The sequence below is a fragment of the Podarcis gaigeae genome (assembly GCF_964106915.1).
Source record: "Podarcis gaigeae genome assembly, chromosome: 9".
Classification (NCBI taxonomy): Eukaryota; Metazoa; Chordata; class Lepidosauria; order Squamata; family Lacertidae; genus Podarcis; species Podarcis gaigeae.
In genome coordinates this window covers 13036457-13053446 of record NC_139685.1, presented here as the reverse complement: position 1 = coordinate 13053446, position 16990 = coordinate 13036457, and the positions used below count along the sequence as shown (strand labels likewise).

The window sequence follows — 16990 nt, the reverse complement described above, 5'->3', positions numbered from 1 at the left end:
CGGATCAGCTGATAAGCGGCTTAGCGGATCAGCTGTTGAGTGGCTTAGCGGATCAGCTGTTAAGCGGCTTAGCGGATCAGCTGATAAGCGGCTTAGCGGATCAGCTGTTAAGCGGCTTAGCTGCTTAGGGGATCAGCTGTTAAGCGGCTTAGGGATCAGCTGATAAGCGGCTTAGCGGATCAGCTGATAAGCGGCTTAGCGGCTTGGGAAAAAGGGGGAGGAGGAAAAAAACCCCGCAGGAACTCGCAAGACATTTTCATCTTGCGAAGCAAGCCCATAGGAAATTCGTTTTGCGAAGCACCTCCAAAACGGAAAACCCTTTCGTCTAGCGGGTTTTCCGTCTTGCGAGGCATTCGTCTTGTGGGGCACCACTGTAGGTTGTTACTCGTATAGTGTGATAGATGAGTGTTAATAACACTTCATGTAGACTCAATGGAATCAATAAATCCACTGATTTCAAGGGGTCTACTCTGAAAACAGCTAATGTTGGTTATCACTCATACTCAGCCTAAGCTAGGATTTCCTTGCGTAAGTGAGAAGTATTTTAGCAATTTTTCTTCCGTGGAATGGGACGGTGGCGGTGGTATTTCTTTTTCTTTTACTCTTTAGCATATTGGTATATTTAAACGTATAGAAACAAGTTTTATTAATAGCAGAGACATATCAACCTTTCTAAACCTAAACCTTGGGAAACCCAATTGCTCAGCTGATCTCTGCAGAAAGCAGCTTTGTCAGCCCAATACACTGCACTTTGCTGAGCATAGGACTGGCAAAGCCACTTGGATTGTGGTTCCCACGTGTTGCACAAGGGATGGGCTGGTGGGCGTGGCAACCCTCATGGCAATCATCCAGCATCATTGTGATATTAGGTAACAGGCAAATTAGCTGCCACCTGTCAAGAATTGTCCTGCAGAGGTGAAAGATCTGACCTGCTGGGCCAAAAAGGTTCCCCATGCTGAGTTAAAGGTTCAGTAACATATGTAAGGCTGCTAAGTTGACCTCCAATGTGAAAAACAATATAGAAATCCTAGAGCAGGATTCTGAATGACATTTTTTAAAAGATTACCTGGATTTAAACGACTACATACTTGAATATATTTTAAAAGGGAGCAGTACAATTGGGAAAATCTGTAAGAATCTACAACCACTATTCTGTCCATGTGTAATGTTTTACACAGCATATCATATTGCTATATACATTGATACTGCAGTACAGAAAATCCATTTAAGTAAACTATTGAATGAATTCAGAGTTTGAACATTATTGAGCAAGTAGTTCCTGCTGTTGAATAGTTTCCTGTGCTTCATGTTGCATTTTCTCAAGCTTTTCTAGGGTAACTGACTTTAAAGTAGCAGCTTCGGCTTGCATAACACCATAGTAGTCACATTTTCTACTGCTAACATCCCTTGCTTGGGCAGTACTTCCCGAAATTTTCATTCAGACATTCTTCTAGTGGCAGAATTGAAAAACAACCACCACCAATCTGTCTTGCCTGCCTGCTTCTATTTGCCGGGCTCAGCTGCTCAACCCACAGCGGGGACCACCATAGCAGCCCAAAGGTGGCGGTGGTATTTCAACTGATTTAAGCATCAAATGTATTCGAGTTTTCTCTGTTCCATAAGTTCCTATATTTATTTGCGTCCCTCTCAACACAGCTTGACATATTACCTTTGCAAGTGACTTATGACAAGCTTCTGAATACTGGAATAAGAGGATTCCATGGACTGGCCAAGTTTTTTTAAGCCCTGTTGGAAGAGACTTTTTTTTTAGCAGCGTAGGTCAATCAAAAGGCAGTAACAGTATTTTAACATGTGCACTAGTATACCTTTACTGTGAGCTGATTCATAAGCAACGCCTGAAGTTCAAGGCTGTATAGGGGAAAAACACCACACACAAATTTCACTTTGCTTGTGAGCACAACGCAGTACACAACTCTGATGAAAAACAACTTCCTACGCAGTACCTTGCTTTGCCCCATAACAGCAACTGCATAAATTCGTCTTGAACGGACGTCGTTGTGTTCTTTTCCTGCAGATTGAAGGTGGCAATACAAACACATTTAATTGTGATTCAAGGACCCATTACCCGCTTGGGAATAATGAAGACACATGGACACATTATTATTATTTAATTATCCATATATAATAATTTATTGTTTATACCCTGCCCATCTGGCCAGGTCTCCCCAGCCACTCTGGGGGGCTCCCAACAGAATATTAAAAACACGATAAAACAGCAAACATTAAAAAATTCCTCACCCTCTAGACCAGGCATGGGGACACGGTGTCATTATAAGTGGACTACCTAGTCTTGAACAGAGCATCTGCGACAATAACCTGTTCCTATTCTTCACATGGGAAAAATATTACGAGAAGCAGTATTAAAATAACGATCACCTGAATTGGAAGAGTTTTCACAATACCTGCACAAATTTGGTTAGCCGTGAATCCATCTGCATCAGTATTTCTTCCCAAGCTTCACACATACACGTCAGCGACAGCTTTATATACTGTTTACAAACAGAGAAAGGACAGAAATGCCTACCTTTTTCTATGGTATTGGAAACAAATGCAATTTTGCAGAAAGAAATATGCCGTACTAATTAAATTCAATCAACCTCAATGCATGGCTTCCATTAAAATATTTCAAAATTGCATAGTGCCATCACTATCAAACCCAGATAAATGCATTTTAAAACTGCATAAAACCAATGTTTATCATATATATTTTAAAAAATCCCTTCTTTCCTCCGATCCTAGATTAAGTTAAAACGGAATTAAAACACACTGGCAGCCTGATCCTCACTACATTTACTTGGAAGTAGTTCAATGAAACTTATCCTTAGGACAACAGTCTAATTTTCTCAAAGATGGATCAATTTAATCTAGACAAGTTAAATCAAGTGGATTTATTCCAGTGGGACTGCAAAATGGGCCAGAGAATTTTAATACAGTACCTGCAGGAGAGTTGAAATGTGTGTGAATTTTCTAGCCATTCGGGTCACTTCTGGTAAATAGGTTGAGAGCAAACTGGTGTCCAACTATAGCAGGAAGAGAATAAAATTATAGCCAGAGGAAATTACACCACCTGGGTTTGTTTGAGCAGCCCCACATATAATGCATTCAGCATAATGCATTCCAGTATCTAACCTAGAATGCAGATGATTCCCTAGCCAGAATTAAGATTTCCGGAAGAAATATCAACAACCTCAGATATGCAGATGACACAACCTTGATGGCAGAAAGTGAGGAGGAATTAAAGAACCTTTTAATGAGGGTGAAAGAGGAGAGCACAAAATATGGTTTGAAGTCTGAAGCTCAACATCAAAAAAATGAAGATCATGGCCACTGGTCCCATCACCTCCTGGCAAATAGAAGGGGAAGAAATGGAGGCAGTGAGAGATTTTACTTTCTTGGGCTCCATGATCACTGCAGATGGTGACAGCAGCCACAAAATTAAAAGACGCCTGCTTCTTGGGAGAAAAGCAATGACAAACCTAGACAGCATCTTAAAAAGCAGAGACATCACCTTGCCAACAAAGGTCCGTATAGTTAAAGCTATGGTTTTCCCAGTAGAGATGTATGGAAGTGAGAGCTGGAACATAAAGAAGGCTGATGGCCAAAGAATTGATGCTTTTGAATTATGGTGCTGGAGGAGACTCTTGAGAGTCCCATGGACTGCAAGAAGAACAAACCTATCCATTCTTAAGGAAATCAGCCCTGAGTGCTCACTGGAAGGACAGATCCTGAAGCTGAGGCTCCAATACTTTGGCCACCTCATGAGAAGAGAAGACCCCCTGGAAAAGACCCTGATGTTGGGAAAGATTGAGGGCACAAGGAGAAGGGGACGACAGAGGACGAGATGGTTGGATAGTGTTCTCGAAGCTACGAACATGAGTTTGACCAAACTGCGGGAGGCAGTGGAAGATAGGAGTGCCTGGTGTGCTCTGGTCCATGGGGTCACAAAGAGTCGGACACGACTAAACGACTAAACAACAACACATATAATGTGTTCCAGTAATCTAACCTAGAGGTTATCAGATCATAGGCAACAGAAGTTAGACTATGCCTGCCCAGATAGGGGCAGGAATTAGTCCCATTTTTCAGCAAAAGGTGAAAATGCGCAAGGTTTCCTCTAAGAAAAGATTAGAAGGTATGGCCTTTTATTTTTGATGGGGAAGGAAAGCCGCTGAAACTATCCCAGCAAGTCAAATTTTAACACAGTTGCTCAGAAACATTCCGAAGACATCCACTGTAGAATGGAACTGACAAGGATGATTTACCCCCCAAAACAACCCAGAGCAAAACATTGCCGCTAAGTATTTCTGCAGTTTTACTCACTTGGAAGTATGTTATTTCTGGCTCACTTTCTGGAGAAACTTCTACTTTTGTAATAACCGACAGGGATTTCAAGTCACTTGATAAGCACAAAGCAAGGCAAGAACCAGTCACCTACAAGAAAACAATGCAAAGGTTATACACCTAATTTTCTTAGTCTTGAGGAACGAATCACGTTTCATACAATTAAGACTGTATAGTTCTTGTAAAACGAAAATCAGGTGGGACTTGGGGAAACCCACTTAACAATGTTTAGAAAAATAAGGATATGACAAGAATTTGTTTGTATTGTTTGTCTTTTCTGTTTGTGTTTTTTATTTGTGTTATAAAATGAATAAAAAAATTGGGGGGGGGGGGGAATAAAACTGTATAGTTCTTTTCCTCCCCAGTTTCAAAAGCACATCTCTGAGTCCACAGGATTGCAGCCTGTGTGCATTTGCTAAAATCTGTTTAAAATACTATTACACCTCACTGAGAAAAAAGGTGTACAGTGGTACCTCGGGTTACATACGCTTCACGTTACACACTCCGCTAACCCAGAAATAGTACCTTGGGTTAAGAAATTTGCTTCAGGATGAGAACAGAAATCGCACGACGGCAGCGGGAGGCCCCACTAGCTAAAGTGGTGCTTCAGGTTAAGAACAGTTTCAGGTTAAGAACGGACCTCCAGAATGAATTAAATACTTAACCTGAGGTACCACTGTGGGAGCCTAGAAGGAAGAAATAACTTTGGGGAGGGAATTTCACATCTTTAGAGCGGTCGAGTATGTGTGGTGGAGAGGCGTCTTTAAATGTTGCGTGATAGCACTACAAATATAGCTTTTTTTCCAGTATAAGGATGCAGTAAAAAGAAAAGAAGTTACATTCTTGTCAGTCTTGTGCAGGGGGGGAGGAGGAGGAGTTTGGGTTTGATATCCCGCCTTTCACTTCCTTTAATGAGTCTCAAAGTGACTAACATTCTCCTTTCCCTTCCTTCCCCACAACAAACACTCTGTGAGGTGAGTGAGGCTGAGAGACTTCAGAGAAGTGGGACTGGCCCAAGATCACCCAGCAGCTGCATGTGGAGGAGCAGAGAAGCGAACCAAGTTCACCAGATTACGAGTCCACCGCTCTTAACCACTACACCACACAGGCTCTCAGGGGGGTTGTGGCTCAGTGGCAGGTGATGTACTTTGCCTGCAGAAGCTCGCCGCTTCAATTTTTCAAGAGCCAAATCTCTCCTTCCATCTTTAGAAGACTTGACTTTTAACATTCAGGAACAGGATATACCTAAGGAGATCTACTGGAACGCTGTGGAACCACGCTCTGCAGAAGTGTGGTGGGAATTGCAAGACCTACTCACCCCCATTACTGTAGCTATCTTGTACATCCCATAAGCGTAGATCTCAATAAACCCAGCATTGCCCCCAAGAACCAGAGCATTCAGCCTAAAGAGAGAGATAATCAGGGCATGGAAATTAGGAAGCACCCTTATACATTAGCAATCCCACCTGCCTGTTTATCTGTGTAAAATATTTATACAACAGCCTTCATAAAAATATTATTATTATTATTATTACTATCAAGCATTACCTGACATTTTCAGAAGGTAAAATTACAATTCTTTGGTTTTCCGAAAGCAGTAGACCTATGAAGCTAAATGTTGTCTAATCGCAAAAATTGTAGATTTGAATTCTTTACACTCAAAACATATTTTTAAGACTGAAGAAATTTGCAAAAATTAAGTTTCACCCACTAAAATGACATGTCCTATTAGTGTCCCTTTTACCTCAGGCTGAGACAGAGGAAAGTGTAAGGCAACTTACTGTTTCAAAACAAAAGCTGCCTGCAGGGTTCTCCCACTGTTTATCCCCCAGAAACTGATATTAAGACATTTACCGCCTTTGAACCTGAGAAGTCGGAGAATTTAGCTCTTGTGCTCAGGAGCCCTTGATGGATTTCCCCTCAGCTAATTTGTCTTACTCTTTTTTAAAGCCATTTAAGTCAGTTAACATCACCACAGCTTGTGGGATTTGCAAAGACGGGAAGTGAGCAAAAGTGCAACGGGCAAAAATTCAGACCCAAAGGCCCCTTCTAATATTTTCATATTTTCGTTCCCAACGTCAGTAAACACACCAGAACCAAAACAACTAAATGCTGCCGTCCACTGATGAACTGAGTAAAGTACTCTTCTCAAACTTTTGGTTGCTGTTAGACTGTAACTGCATTCTCCCTAACCTTTTGTTGTGTTGGCTTGCGGTTGATGGGAATTAACATAAACTGGAGAGCACCAAGATGAGAAATTTCTTCTAGAATCCCCCAAATTATTTGGTTCTTATAGGGACAGAACTAGGGACACGGGTGGCGCTGTGGGTTAAACCACAGAGCCTAGGGCTTGCTGATCAGAAGGTCAGCGGTTCGAATCCCCGCAACAGGGTGAGCTCCCGTTGCTCGGTCCCTGCTCCTGCCAACCTAGCAGTTCAAAAGCACGTCAAAGTGCAAGTAGATAAATAGGTACCACTCTGGCGGGAAAGTGAATGGCGTTTCCGTGTGCTGCTCTGGTTCACCAGAAGCGGCTTAGTCATGCCACATGACCTGGAAGCTGTATGGCGGCTCCCTTGGCCAATAAAGCAAGATGAGCGCCGCAACCCCAGAGTCGGCCACAACCGGACCTAATGGTCAGGGATCCCTTTACCTTTATAGGGACAAAACTACCTACACTGTATAGAAATTTATTCATATATGTGACTATAGCAGCAAGAAAGCTACTCTCCCCTAAATGGAAAGAAGCAGAAGTCCCAGCAAAGGAAGAATGGATACAGAAACTTATGGAATGGCAAAACTGACCAGAAGAATAAGAAATCAAGATAACAAACTTTTTAATAAAATAATGGAAATAGGTTTATTGAATATTTACAGATAAACTGCAAACAGATAAAAACACTGGCAGGATTACTGGCGGTTCCTTCACTGTGGGAAGTGAGGTTACAGGGAACCAGGCAGAGGGCCTTCTCGGTAGTGGCGCCCGCCCTGTGGAACGCCCCTCCATCAGATATCAAGGAAATAAACAACTATCTGACTTTTAGAAGACATCTGAAGGCAGCCCTGTTTAGGGAAGTTTTTAATGTTTGATGTTTGATTGTGTTTTTAACATTCTATTGGGATAGTGGCTGAGGAAACCTAGCCAGATGTGCAGGGTATAAATAATAAATTATTATTATTACCTGCAGTTTCATAAGAGTTTATATTTAAAGTAGTTAAATATAATTAAGTGAGCCAATTAAATGAATTTGGACATGCAGAAGATATTAAAAAATAAATTAAGGAACCACAAGAAGAGGGGGAAGGAAGTCAAACTTTGAAATGTTGAAATGATTGTAAAATTAATGAAATGTATAAATTTGAAACATATAAATAAAAAAAGGGGGGAAATCAGAACTTCTTTCACTCTCAGTATCAACAACATAATTTGGAAAGCTGTTTGTTTGCTATGCATTTGGACACAATTTAAGAGATTGTAACCAAATTTTGCATGATGGGCTGAATGTTTCAAAACTGCCCTGGTTTGTTGTTTGTGGTGTGTTTTCGGCTTCTTAGAATTCCCAAGCAACTGATTTAAAGCTGCTGGTTGTACATAAACCAAATTAGAATAAAAAAAAAATACCTGACATCTCCCATGAGTTTCATAATCTCATCAGATTTTTCTTCACTGAAACGTAATATTTTAAAATATCAGTTACAAAACGAAACACCTTATGTCCTCATAACTAAAAACGAAAAGATAGAACCAGAAAATGAGCCTCACCTGAAAATTTTTGCAGTGGTACTGTAGCTAGGTTAAAAAAAAGGGGGAAATGTCAGCACATTCAATGATATCTTCTTAGTAAGAATCACAAATTCATGTAGGCCATAGAAGGACAACCGTACGCATGTCTTCTCATAAGTGTGCAGAGGATTGCGTCCTTACTTTAGAAGAAACCTTCATGTAACTCAAAGGTGTTTACTTTTGAGTAGACATTCTTAGCATTAGCATAAAGAAGTAGAACAGGCTTGCTCAACCTCGGCCCTCCAGATGTTTTGAGACTACAATTCCCATCATCCCTGACCACTGGTCCTGCTAGCTGTGGATCATGGGAGTTGTAGGCAAAAACATCTGGCAGGCTAAGATTGAGGAAGCCTGAAGTAGACGATGCCTGGCAACCAAGTCACATGTTCTCTTTATGGTATCAACAGAAACCAACACAGTAAAACGTTCAGGATCAACTTCAGAAAATGAAATTTATACATAAAAAATAAGCTTCAGTCGCTGATCTACTCAGAAGGCCTGCAAAAATCTATGTGGTGGACCTGTAAAAGGGTAAAAGAGTATTGGGAAATCATAATGAATGGGGGGGGGGGGACGTTTTAAAGTACTTTTCAAAAAACAGACAAACCTGAGTCCTTTCAGTTGGGGATAATTCAGACGGAAATTCCAGGTGTCAAAAAAGGCAATTAATATATGTCACTACCGCGGCCCGTGTTTTGTTAGCCCCAAAATGGAAAACGAGCGAGGTCCCAACCAAAGAAGAATTGCAACTTAAACTGATGAAATATGAGCAGCTTATAGAATAAGAGAACAAGAAGAATGCATGTCTAAAGAAGATTGGAAAATGTTTATATGGGGGAAAATTGTATACACTTGAAAATGTTGGTAGCATTAAGATAAATTCAACAATGTAAATAAATTATGATGGATGTAATAATGGAATACTGAATGGTTTAAATTGTGTAAAATATGCAGGGATTCATGATATGCAAAGGGAACCATAGAAAGAAGAGGGGAAGTCACTGATATTTTAAAGTTGCTTAAATGAGTATTTTAAATTGTTAAACAGAAAGCCCCCCCCAACCCACAAATAGCATAGCTTGAAAGCTCAACACTTACTTCTTTGGGAGGGGGGGAGGGAGGAAAAATTGGGGGGGGGGATAAACAAGGATAATATGTTTTTGGATAATATGTCTTGTTATAATTTTGAATTTAAAAAAAATTAAAAAACAACAACAAAACACTTACTTCTTTGGCAATGCTGGTAGTTTTGGAAGAAGAAGATTAGACTCATCCTCCGCATTATAAAAGGAAGTGAGGACGCTGAAAGGGAAGATAAAAAGGCTCTTTGGGTTATGCCAAAACTAAAATGACAAAAAAAAATGACAGGTTGGAAAATCAGGTGGAAAGTAATACCATATTCTAAAATGTCTGGCTTTTCTCCTAAAAATAGCTGTATTTAAATACAGTTCTTTCACAGGAGTTATCAAGCTAAGTTAAATTTTAAAATGTAGAAGCTTCATCAGTTATGCAACAATAGGCAGTGCCTATTGCTCTGGGTTAGCTTTCACACAGCACAGATGTGCTTCTATGGTTTTTTAAACACAGTCCCTTCATTTCTAGGTTATTATTGAATTTTGGTTTCCTTTAAGTATAGGACATACTACTGAACTTTTTTTTAGGCACAGATGGAGACCAATCTTCATTTAAAAATCCCAGCTGTTTATATTGCAATCGTGTGACAATTATATCAATACAATGGATAATGTCCAAGTAATTCATACTCAAAATAGACCAACTGAAATCAATGGAGTTAAAAGTTCATTGAGTTCTGCTCCAAATAGAAGTTCATCATATACCAACCAGTATTAAAAGTAACTTATATTAAAACTCAATACAGTGGTACTTCGGGTTAAGAACTTAATTCGTTCTGGAGGTCTGTTCTTAACCTGAAACTGTTCTTAACCTGAAGCACCATTTTAGCTAATGGGGTCTCCTGCTGCCGCTGCACGGTTTCTGTTCTTACCCTGAAGCAAAGTTCTTAACCTGAGGTAATATTTCTGGGTTAGCGGAGTCTGTAACCTGAAGCGTATGTAACCTGAAGCGTATGTCACCCGAGGTATCACTGTAGTCGTACACGTAATTATAATGCAATGGAATACGGAGGAAGTTCAAACTTCCCAGAAAGCTAAAGAAAGCTCTAGATTTTTGTAAATTTGCAAATGTTTCCCCGTTTGGCAACTGCGAGCGATTTGCACCAGAGGTTGCCAGATGAATGGCCCTCATTCTGTGCCTTGCTCCTACCTGCTTTCTTCTGTAACCTCCATCCAGTGCATATAAGTGATAGGAGCATCTACTGAGAAAGAATGCAAGCTCTCTGGTTTCTCCACATCACACAAGATAACTTGCTTAGTATCTGCAAGTGCAAAAGCCAAAACTGCAGAAGGAATGGGGAAATGGTAAATACACAATGCACGAGAGACCACCTCTTCTGTACATGCCAGTGATTAAAAGCAATGGACATAACAAACCATGGTTGAAGCAAACTGTGACCTTAACATATGAGAGTGCTGGAGGTGAAATAGTTAAACGGGCTACCCTATCAGAACCCAGGGGGTGGAGTCAGAGGCACTATAAAACCAGCTCTGGGAGGGGCAAAGGAGGAGTTCGTTGGGAGTTGGTTGGTTGGTTGGTTGGAGTGGGAGTGAATTGGGATAGAGTCTGTGGGTAGGTTGAGTTAGTGTAGCGAAATAAGCTGAGTCAGGAATAGTTAGGGGCCAGGAAGACAAGTAAATATCTGAGAGGTGGTTTAGTGAGTGAGAGCAGGTAGCGGAAGTTATAGGTCTGGATAGGCACCCCATGATTGTAATTGACTGATACTGTTTATGAAACCACACGCTTGTTAAACTGCAATAAATAAAGAGAAGTTTATGTTCCAATTTAACCCTGACTGGACTCAGTATTTCCCAGGTAGGGCCTGGGTGGTGGCAGCGAGAAATCAAGTGGTGGCACAGTGATCAATAGATGGTGAAAAGTCTGGGGACCCTGTGCGATCGCCACACAAATCATGGTTGAGCGCAAACCAAAACCATCACTTGCTGTCCGCAATACGCCAAACTGAGCTGTATTGTCAAAGGACTGCCCTTTTCAGGGTTAGCATTGTCAGCTATTTGAGAGCGAACGAATGACACATTCCTTCAATTTAAAATTTAAACAACTATGAATAATCATAGTTTAGAGGTCCCGGGCCTAAAGGAAGTCAGATTATCCTCCACCAGGGCCAGAGCCTTCTCAGTTATGGCTCCGACCTGGTAGAATGCTCTGTCCCATGAGACCAGAGCCCTGCAGGATTTATTTTCCATCCGCAGGGCCTGTAAGACAGAGCTATTCCACCTGGCTTTCAATTTGAACCTAGCCTGATCTTTTATTCCCCTTCCTTCCCTCCCTCTCCCCTTTTTTATGAAGATTACCTGCTCTGGAATCCCACAGCTAATTCTCCCCTGGTCTCCTCACTGGCCCAAACGGGACTAATTTAGCCAGCTATCCCTGGTGATCATCTAATGTTTATTGGATGGATTTCCCCCCTAAATTGATTTGGAATTTATTGTTATTCATGTTTTATACTGTATTTTATGCTGTTTTTGTTGCACCAATTAAGTGTTTCAAATTTGTTGTTAGCCGCCCTGAGCCCGGTTTTCTGAACCGGGAAGGGCGGGGTATAAATAAACTATTATTATTATTATTATTATTATTATTAAACGCTATTTGTTGCACATTACTTTTGCCATCTGGCCTCCACGCAAGGGCCGTCACTTCCTTCCCGGTGCTTTCGCTGGGTGGCAAACTCCACAATCGCTGGAAGTTTGCAAGGCGATGAAGCAAAACCTAAAAAAGGCATTGAGAAGAATGGTAGAAACATTCAGACTTCCTATCTACAGTGAAAGCAGAGTACAAAAGGAGGCTGTGATTTTATGAAACGGCTTAAGAAAATGCAGTTAAAAAAAGAAAAGAAACCCAGTTTGGACATAAGGTTTTTGCAATTACCTTTTCCCCAAAAACACACAGAGAAAAGCTTATATTCTAATCTAGAGGAAATAGTCTACTGCCCAGTCAGATGTGATCTGATGTATCCTAGCTGATTTTATCTGGTACAGTCCAATAGCTTTTATTAGATTTTTAAAAAATTGTTCTTAAAAAATCTAGGTTTGCAATGGATTGGGAGCGCCTAGGATGGAGGGTAACAAAACCAACTAGGCTTTTCTTGCTCCCGTTTTTTAAAACATGAAGTAGTGTTAGCTACTTGTTTGAAAGAAGTATGTAGAAATTAGCATGCCCTTCCCAATATTTGTTTCCAGAACTGTTTTGAAGCAATGCCTTACTAGGATAACAAAGTGCTAATTTTTAATCATACTTACTTTCTTCAACCAACTGAGAGATCATATAAATTTTCTGGTGGGTTTTCTATGAATGTGCCCCCTTGCCATTTGAAAGCAGACTTAAATTTCAAAAATGTTTGTTCATGTGTGTGTGTTTCTGTTCCATGCATGAGTTTTCCATTAATTCCCATGCATGAATTTTCCATTAATTTCCTTCGACTAGCATATAACTTATTAAATGCCAAAAAAATCTTAAAATGCAAAAAAAAAAAGTTTTATTCAGAACTCTGGAGATATTTTAATGACATATTATTTTTATAAATAATATGATTCTTGCTCCCATAAGGTAGATGCCATGTAAGGGTATAAGAAAGCAGCAAGACAATCGCTTGGTAATTGCCATCTCATGTAGCTGACAAATCTGGTTCCATCTTGTGTTACGTTATAAAGGATTCACAGAACTATTTTTTAAACTAACTCGTTTCAGACCAGACTCAAGACTTTTCAAAGGTTTACCACTGCTACATACCGCTCTCTGTAGTGCATTTGACCACCTTACCTCTCCAACTTTGTTTGCAAGAGCGATCAAATCCCTCTTAGGGGACCAGGCCATGAAAATGACTTCTTGAGGAAGCTGTTTTTCCCCAACCTGCCGAAAAGCAGGCATAGTGGCAGCGATGACTCCCCAGAAGCAGGACAAATAATACAGACGTGGTTGATATGTGGTGGACCTGTAAAAGAGTAAAAAGAGTATTGGGAAATAATTTATAATGGAAAACGAGCGAGGTCCCAACTAAAGAAGAATGGCAACTTACAACTGATGGAATATGCAGTTACAGAATAAGAGAACAAGAACAACATATGTTTAAAGAAGATTGGAAAACCTTTATTGAATATATGGAGGGGGAATTGTATACATTTGAAAACATTGTCAGCATTAAGATAAACTCAACAGTGTAAATAAGTTTTGATGGAAGTAATAATGGAGACTGGAGACACAATGAGGCTGAGGGTACATTTTATCATATGTGGTGGACTTGTAAAAGGGTAAGAGAGTATTGGGAAACAATTTACAATTAATTAAAAAAATGTTTAAAGTACTTTTCCAAAAAACCCCAGAGTCCTTTCTGTTGGGGATAATTCAGACTGAAATTCCCAGGTGTCAAAAAAGGCTATTTATGTATGCCACTACTGCAGCCCGTAAAAGGGACGTGGGTGGCACTGTGGGTTAAACCACAGAGCCTAGGGCTTGCCGATCGGAAGGCCGGCAGTTCGAATCCCCACGACAGGGTGAGCTCCCGTTGCTCGGTCCCAGCATCTGCCAACCTAGCAGTCCGAAAGCATGCCAAAGTGCAACTAGATAAATAGGTATTGCTCCAGGGGGAAGGTAAATGGCGTTTCCGTGTGCTGCTCTGGTTCGCCAGAAGCGGCTTTGTCATGCTGGCCACATGACCCGAATGCTGTCTGTGGACAAACGCTGGCTCCCTCGGCCTGTAAAGCGAGATGAGCATGCAACCCCAGAGTCGGTCATGACTGGACCTAATGGTCAGGGGTCCCTTTGCTGCAGCCTGTGTTTTGTTAGTCCAAAAATGGAAAATGAGCGAGGTCCCAACCAAAGAAGAATGGCAACTTAAGTTGACAGAATATGCACAACTTGCGGACCTAACTTCTAGAATAAGAGAAGAAGAAGAATGTAGGTTTAAAGATCAGAAAACCTCTATTGACTATATCGGGGGAGGGAATTGTGTACGTTTGAAAACGTTGGCAGCATTGAGATAAATTCAGCAGTGTAAGTTAAGTTTTGATGGATGGAATAATGGAACGCTAAATGTTTTCATTTATACAGAATATGCAGGGATTTATGTTATGCAAAATGAAGCATGGAACCATATATATAGAGAGAGATGTAAACTATACCTGGTGGCGCCACTCCTCTCCTTTTTGCAGTCGGAAGGGATGCTCTTGGTCCCTTCCTGCGCCTCGGCCGATCCGGTTTACCCAAAGCCAGCAGCTGCTCCCTTTGCCATCGCTAGGACGCACCCGGCGCCCGGAGATCTCGTCCCTCGGAGATCCAGTCCTCTCGCCCCCAAGCGCTCCTTTTCTCCCGCGCAACCTGCGCCGGCAGAAAAGGCCCAACCTCCGGAAGCGGCGTCGCTTCTCCACCGGTGGGGAAGGAAAGGGGAGTGACTCCGGAGCGGGAGGCGGGCGCTGCGCGCTCTCCAACGCCGCCCACCAGGCTGGGCGCGCGCTTCTGCTTTGCTGCGCCGCTTCGGAAAAGGCGACAGCAGGCAGAGGGAGGGGGAAATCTTTTTACACACTTCCCCCCTTGATGATCATTATATATCATTATTATTATTCTATTAGTATTACAGATTGTGATGATCGTTATGATCACTACTTTAGTGCGTACCTCGCCTTTTCCCCCTGACCAGGGAAGGGACTCAAGGCAGCTTACAGATAAAACGGAAACTGGAAACGCAATAGGTGAACTGGGGGAATCATTTTAAAAAAAAGCAAATATTAAACATTAATGGAATCGAAACACAACAAAAACAGCAGGGCAACTGACGGACTCAGCTGATAAAATAGTGCATAATGTTTTATTAGGTTTTTGTATGTATGCTGGAAGCCGACCAGAGTGGCTGGGGCAACGCAGCCAGATGGGCAGGGTATAAATAATTTTTATTATTATTATTATTAGTCAGATGGGTGGGGTATATAATAATATAATATTATTACTATTAACTGTTAAAACATAGGGTGGGAAACAATGACTTTAAAAGCAGTTAAACATTAATAGGATTGATATTCTATGTACAGTCATACCACGGGTTACAGATGCTTCCAGTTGTGTTTTCTCGGGTTGCGGATCACCAAAACCCGGAAGTACCGGAACGGGTTACTTCTGGGTTTTGGCGGTCAGGCATGCGCAGAAGCGCTAAATCGTGCTTTGCACATGCGCAGATGCACCACTGCGGGTTGCGGATGTTGCGGGTTGTGGATGTGCATCCCGCATGGATCACGTTCACAACCCAAGCGTCCACTGTATATATCTAGAAACTATTGAAAACACACAGTTACAGTGGTACCTCGCAAGACGAATGCCTTGTAAGACGAAAAACTCGCAAAACGAAAGAGTTTTTCGTTTTTTGAGTTGCTTCGCAAGACGGATTTCCCTATGGGTTTGCTTCGCAAGACGAAAACGTCTTGCAAGTTTGTTTCCTTTGTCTTGCAAGTTTGTTTCCTTTTTCTTAAAACCGTGCATTCAGGGGGTGCAGTTGCGACTTAACTTCGAGGAGCAACTCATAGCACGAGGTGTGGTAGCCTTTTTTGAGGTTTTTGAAGACTTTGGTGATTTTTGAAGCTTTTCCAAAATCTGTGCTTCGCAAGACGAAAAAACCGCAAGACGAAAAAACCGCAAAACAAAAAACTCGCAGAACGAATTAATTTCATCTTGCGAGGTACCACTGTACCACAAAAACAGCACAGCACTAGGCAAGAAGATTGTTTACCTGTGGGCAGAACAGCAAGAATGGAACCAGCCAAACTTCTCTAGGAAGTTGTCAGAGCAGCCACTAAGGACCTCTGATCCCATCCAGCTATCACTGACTTGCTGTTTTTTATCCCCATAGGTAAAGGTAAAGGACCCCAGGACGGTGAAGTCCCGTCAAAGGCGACTTGCTTTCAGGCCGAGGGAGCTGGCACTTTTCCACAGGGATTCGAACCGCCGACCTTCTTATCAGGAAGCCCAAGAGGCTCAGTGGTTTAGTCCACATTGCCACCCGCGCTTGCCACTGCAAGAAGGGTGCAGTGGTAAACAGGATAAATCTGTAAGGAACCAGCCTAAATCACATCTAACAATGTGGATCTTGGAGGTAAAAGCAAGTGGAGGGCAACAAACGAAGGAAATGCAACAGACGCAGGTGGCGCTGTGGGTTAAACCACAGAGCCTAGGGCTTGCCAATCAGAAGGTCGGCGGTTTGAATTCCCGCAGCGGGGTGAGCTCCCGTTGCTTGGTCCCTGCTCCTGCCAACCTAGCAGTTCGAAAGCACGTCAAAGTGCAAGTAGATAAATAGGTACCGCTCTGGCAGGAAGGTAAACGGCATTTCCGTGTGCCCTGGTTTCCGTCACGGTGTCCCGTTGTGCCAGAAGCGGTTTAGTCCTGCTGGCCACATGACCCGGAAGCTGTACGCCAGCTCCCTTGGCCAATAAAGCGAAATGAGTGCCGCAACCCCACAGTCGGTCACGACTGGACCTAATGGTCAGGGGTCCCTTTATCTTTACCTTTACCAGAAGAGAAGAATGCCTTCGCTAAATAGTTCCTTATTCCATGTTTGACTTTATCCATGTAAATATGCTGTGTGAATAGACCATTTCAGATCTGCATTTGTCCAGTCCTGTAAAGTGCTTCTGTCTTGTTAATAAGAGACTAGCTTACCATGTTCATACAATGGTGGGAAGTTAATTCTGGAGCCATTCTGACTATAAAACT

At 41.8% G+C, this 16990-nt stretch overlaps 1 protein-coding gene across 1 annotated transcript in view; it reads right to left on the bottom strand.

The window, feature by feature from the left end:
- ANAPC4 (anaphase promoting complex subunit 4) overlaps positions 1–13188 on the bottom strand; it is a 33352-nt gene extending 20164 nt beyond the window's left edge. Inside the window, exons 1-13 of the mRNA XM_083754904.1 lie at positions 13058–13188; positions 11902–12007; positions 10427–10559; positions 9371–9445; positions 8123–8149; positions 7982–8026; positions 5681–5765; positions 4342–4452; positions 2958–3041; positions 2424–2510; positions 1965–2029; positions 1827–1869; positions 1670–1746 (exon numbers count right to left, since the gene is read on the bottom strand). Coding sequence (XP_083611030.1) covers positions 1670–1746; positions 1827–1869; positions 1965–2029; positions 2424–2510; positions 2958–3041; positions 4342–4452; positions 5681–5765; positions 7982–8026; positions 8123–8149; positions 9371–9445; positions 10427–10559; positions 11902–12007; positions 13058–13165 — 1046 coding nt within the window. The 5' untranslated portion in view covers positions 13166–13188. The remainder of the gene's footprint in view (positions 1–1669; positions 1747–1826; positions 1870–1964; positions 2030–2423; positions 2511–2957; positions 3042–4341; positions 4453–5680; positions 5766–7981; positions 8027–8122; positions 8150–9370; positions 9446–10426; positions 10560–11901; positions 12008–13057) is intronic.
- Between the last annotated feature and the right edge of the window lie 3802 nt (positions 13189–16990).